The sequence below is a fragment of the chloroplast genome of Theobroma cacao (genome assembly GCF_000208745.1).
Source record: "Theobroma cacao chloroplast, complete genome".
NCBI lineage: Eukaryota > Viridiplantae > Streptophyta > Magnoliopsida > Malvales > Malvaceae > Theobroma > Theobroma cacao.
The window spans coordinates 27,501-32,500 of record NC_014676.2 but is presented as its reverse complement, the minus strand read 5'-3'; the positions used below and the strand labels follow the sequence as shown (position 1 = coordinate 32,500).

Genomic DNA, 5,000 nt, shown 5'->3' with positions numbered 1-5,000 from the left:
AATCACGAATCAAAAATGGAAAATCATAAAATAAAAGATAGAAAAAGCTTTCGGATCTAGTCATATCATTCCATTATATTGACAATTTCAAAAAACTGTTCATACTATGAGCATAGTATGATGGCGGTTAGGCAAATATGCCCCCATCGTCTAGCGGTTCAGGACATCTCTCTTTCAAGGAGGCAGCGGGGATTCGACTTCCCCTGGGGGTAGGGTACTACGAAAGGAAGTTGATCATGGATTATCAATAAACCTAGAATTGATTCTTCCTGGGTCGATGCCCGAGCGGTTAATGGGGACGGACTGTAAATTCGTTGGCAATATGTCTACGCTGGTTCAAATCCAGCTCGGCCCAATAATTCGCTGATCCGCCATAACATAAAACGATATAACCCATTTTTTTGTATTTTGTTTTCCAGAAAAGCCAAACAAAAATAGGGAAGAATACAAAAAAAAAGTCCAATTTTCTGATCTATCCATCCCTACCGCTATTTGTTTTTTATTTGTTCTATTTATTTGTTCCCATAAATTCTGACCTTGATAAGGACCTAGATTCATATCAGGATCTTTAAGTATAAAGTTTAATGAAAAGAAAGAGTAAAGTTAAAGTAAAGAAAAAAGACTCTTTTTTTCATTTTAAAATTGATTATCGATCGATTTGGCAATAATGAAAGTATTACTAGTTACTAGTAATCCGCGTCGCTCTCACTAAAGTGCATACCCGTATGGATATCAATATATCACTCGCGCCTTTGTTTGTTACAACACGGCGATTCGAATCTAAAATCTAAATAGAAAATGGCTTGAATGAAATTATAAGAATATCTATGCTGTACACTTTTCTTTATTTCCCTGGGATTGTAGTTCAATTGGTCAGAGCACCGCCCTGTCAAGGCGGAAGCTGCGGGTTCGAGCCCCGTCAGTCCCGACGGATACAATAAAAAAAATACATCAATTCATCCCTCCATTTTCTGTGAAAGGAGATACAAATGACAGAATTTCATTCCCAACGATATCTTTTTTTTATTTCTTTTTTTCCTTTCTATTTTTTGTTGGGGTTTATTTGTAAACGGTGGAAGTGGAAAAGCAGTCAGATGATACATCATCAGATGATTGTACAAGGAAGGCGGTAGATTATCGAAAAGAAAGAGGGGAAAAGAATATATATAAATAAAGGAAAGGAATTCTTTTGATTGGACCAGGAATCCAATTTTGTATTCGGTGTGGATAAAAGATCTTCCTATGTTATACTATTCAATTCTCGACGGTGAATCGATTTGATAGCTTAGATATTGTTATTCATGATATTGATCCGATTCGATGTCATTGAAATGTAAGTCATCGCATTGAATTTACAAGCGACAAATTTATCATCTCTATGGGATTAAATCCCGAGTTATTGCGAAGTAAAAAAAAACAATGAAATTATGGAAGTAAATATTCTCGCATTTATTGCTACTGCGCTGTTCATTCTAGTTCCTACCGCTTTTTTACTTATAATATACGTAAAAACTGTCAGTCAAAGTGATTAATTTGAATGAAACTTGACTTTTTATCAAGGATTTAAGAAAAAAAAGGATTCCAATTTCCCGTCTTAAATAAAATGAATGGACTAGAATCAGCAGTATCCTATAAAACTCGATAGTATGGTAGAAAAAAAATATGAATCTTTCTACCATACTATCTATTATTGTAATGTATAAAGATACAAGCTTAATATAGATGAATCTACAATATGTATCTTCATGCATGTCGATATCAATTAAATATATGGAATGTACATAGTATCTCAATTTTATTTCTTCGCTTGATCTATTTTATTTGTGTTAATTTCAATCAATCTGAAATAATCGAAAGGCAAGTCTTACGATTTTCTAATTCCTTCATTTCATGGATATCGAGATTCATATTGAAAATAATCAGAAATGAAGGAAAAATGGAATGGAATCGGCATAGCATATATTAAGTTAATAAAAAAAACAAAATCAAGTAATCTTTTTTTTAACATTCCAACGAAGTAATTGATTGAGCAGTTGACAGATGATCCAAAGAGTTCTATGGTAACTTTTCTTCGTATTTCGTTTCGAAAAGGGGGTATACCCTACCCATTTTTAATTTAACCTCTTTTCTTTGATCCATGATATGAAATGAGTCAATAAAGTATAGCATAAATCAAATTCCTAAAATAATAAAACAAGGGGTAAGTGCGCAATATGTGACTACACTAAGGCAAGATCTTATTAAATAAAGGAACTACTTTCTTTTCTCTTTGAACAGTAACAGTAAAGAGGGAAGGAAATAAAAACAAGCAAATACAGAAAAAAAAAAGGGGGGGGTTCCTTATCCCTCATTGTCCATATATAACTCTGGTAAGAGCTGGTTCATCGAAATAGAAAATTTAGGAAGAATTTTTTTTTTTAATAAATTGCCTATCATCCGTATCCCTTTTACTTTCGAAATACGAACATGGGAATTATTGAAATGTTTGTTTGATTTTGATGGAAAGGGTATTATTCATCTATATTATTCATAGAATACATTACCCCACTAGAATATAGAATACATTACTCCACTAGAATCCAAGAATTTCGAAATGAAGACTAATAAAATAGTTAAAAAAAAGGCTTTGCAAAACGATCTAGAAAACAATTGATACGGTTTGATTCCTCAACCCAATTAGGAGTACCCCTAGAGTCCACTTCTTCCCCATACTACGAGTGAAAGGGAAAATGTAAAGACTACCATTAAAGCAGCCCAAGCAAGACTTACTATATCCATGTGTATTATGTCCCCTATCTCTATGAATATGAAACAAATATGAAGGCATTTTTCCATTATTGTTCACTAATAATAGTGGAATTACCGGCGCAGAGTCAAAAAGAAAAGGGGAGTCTGACACACCACCGTTGATGAAACACTCCAATAAATCCGCTTATAACAAGTTCTTATATGCTTTCTAGTAAAATTGATTTCTAGTAAAATCGAGAACCATTAAGCACAAGCAAAATACGCAGTAACACTTTTGGAAGTCTCAAAAGAATGTTACTAACATGTAGCAATAATAAGACTTATTCTTTCTTTTGTTGTCCCTCATTAAGTTAAGTAAAAACCAATTATCCATCCAATCTAATATTGATTCGATGCCTGAACACTCAGAGACTTTCATCAGTCTGTATACAAAGTATCTTCCAACCCTTCTACAACCATTAATTAGGTAATTAGACACTCCCGCTATCCAATCTAATTCAGGACTCCGCTAGTAGACACTCCATTAGTAGTGGAGTGTCTACCATATCAAGATTTACTGATTCCCTTCCACTACTCTAGTTTTTCCTTGAATCCTAAACGTAAGGATTTACAACACTTTAGAAAACAAAACCTCCGGAAGTTTAGAATCAAGAAAGTATCAAGAGTCCTTTTCTTACACTTGTTTTTGCTGGAGAAAATTTGTCGAGTTATATCAGCAAAACAGAATAGAGGATTTCGAGTTTTTTGTTGATCAGGCGACACCCGGATTTGAACTGGGGAATAAGGGATTTGCAGTCCCCCGCCTTACCGCTCGGCCATGTCGCCAAAAGAAAAGGCTCCAAACAAAAAAATGAGAGTACCCCCCCCTTTTTTTATTATTGTACTTTCCGTGTTGAATTCCTTTTTTTCGTTAATCCCTTGCCTAAAAGAAATTCCTCTTATTTTTAGATTGGATCCGTACCTTCGATTGGTTATAGTATCTCAAGACACACAATATCTAAAAACTTTCCCTTTCTTTTTTCTTTTCTATTGAAAAAGAAAATGTGGATTCTCAGTTACAAAAGTAAAAATTCAGGACAAATTGGAACCTTTAACTATTGACTGCAAATTTATGGACGATTCTTCTTCACTTGTCTTTCTCTAATGATATAAGAAAATCAAAATGGATACATAACTAATCCGTATTGATTTTTTTTTTCAATAAAAAAAACTTTCTTAATTTCAATTATAATATAACAGCAATTATGAGTATATGTAAACCCCAGAACATAAGTTGTTACACAGCTATAGTTATCTAATGGGGTATTTTATCTAGATATGATGTCCATAGGGAATCAGCAAGAAATTATCGTGTTTCAATTTTTCATTGAATAGATTAAAGAAAAAATAGAATTTGTGATAGAGCACGCCATGTGTTGTCTCCACTAGAGAGCTATAATGGAATAAAAAGAAAAGGGGAGAAAGACATATCATATATATATACTCTATCTGCACATGTTTAATAAATACAAGCCCTCTTTTCGTACGCACTTCAATCATATTCTAAATATTCTACTAAAAAGTTAAAAAGTGGGTAAAAACATCTCTCTTCTCTGCGAATCATTTTTTGAACAATAGAATCTATGAAAAATTTAAGTGCTAGAAAAATCAACTCTCTCTATATATTTTATGATTATTTTGTCTTTATCTCAACGAACAGATCCAATCAGGAATTCATTTCATTTTTCTGGTATTCAATCGGATTGGAATATGTAATATCATAATAATGGTAGAAATTGAATTATTTTTTTTTTGATATTCTATACAAAACTCCATAAGGCTAAATGGCATTTATCAATTCTTTTCCGTTTGTATCTGTTTGTTATAAATATAAATTAAAATTTGAGTATAATCTTTCTTCTTCAGTTCATACGCATTTCATATTTCATACATTCCATATATATTATATGGTATATGGAGTTGGATAAAATTTCATGTGATTCAGTAAACAGAATAGAAATTCAATTCCATCATTATTAGATCGATTCATATGATTCGATGAAGAATGAGAAAAGAATGAGATTTTTTTGATAAATGGGAAATTCAAAATGCTCGGGGATGAAAATGGGGAAATGTCTACAATACCTGGGTTGAATCAGATACAATTTGAAGGATTTTATGGGTTCATGGATCGGGGCTTAACAGAAGAACTTTATAAGTTTCCAAAAATTGAAGATACAGATCAAGAAATTGAATTTCAATTATTTGTGGAA

The 5,000-nt window shown here is 32.5% G+C and overlaps 3 protein-coding genes and 4 non-coding genes across 7 annotated transcripts in view; 5 read left to right on the top strand and 2 right to left on the bottom strand. All coding sequences in view use genetic code 11, as the record gives it.

The window, feature by feature from the left end:
• Nucleotides 1-139: 139 nt before the first annotated feature.
• Nucleotides 140-212, top strand: trnE-UUC. The gene has a single exon. It is a non-coding gene; the product is annotated as a tRNA-Glu (tRNA).
• A 59-nt stretch (nt 213-271) lies between these two features.
• trnY-GUA lies at nt 272-355 on the top strand. Its single transcript has one exon. It is a non-coding gene; the product is annotated as a tRNA-Tyr (tRNA).
• Nucleotides 356-854: 499 nt separating this feature from the next.
• On the top strand, nt 855-928 carry trnD-GUC. The gene has a single exon. It is a non-coding gene; the product is annotated as a tRNA-Asp (tRNA).
• A 499-nt stretch (nt 929-1,427) lies between these two features.
• psbM (photosystem II protein M) lies at nt 1,428-1,532 on the top strand. The gene has a single exon. It carries the CDS (start codon nt 1,428-1,430, stop codon nt 1,530-1,532), a length of 105 nt encoding a protein of 34 aa, YP_004021311.1.
• Nucleotides 1,533-2,688: 1,156 nt separating this feature from the next.
• Nucleotides 2,689-2,778, bottom strand: petN (cytochrome b6/f complex subunit VIII). Its single transcript has one exon. It carries the CDS (start codon nt 2,776-2,778, stop codon nt 2,689-2,691), a length of 90 nt encoding a protein of 29 aa, YP_004021310.1.
• Nucleotides 2,779-3,492: 714 nt separating this feature from the next.
• Nucleotides 3,493-3,573, bottom strand: trnC-GCA. The gene has a single exon. It is a non-coding gene; the product is annotated as a tRNA-Cys (tRNA).
• A 1,262-nt stretch (nt 3,574-4,835) lies between these two features.
• rpoB (RNA polymerase beta subunit) overlaps nt 4,836-5,000 on the top strand; it is a 3,213-nt gene continuing 3,048 nt past the window's right edge. The window contains exon 1 of the mRNA in view: nt 4,836-5,000. This exon is cut by the window's right edge and continues 3,048 nt beyond it. Coding sequence (YP_004021309.1) covers nt 4,836-5,000 — 165 coding nt within the window.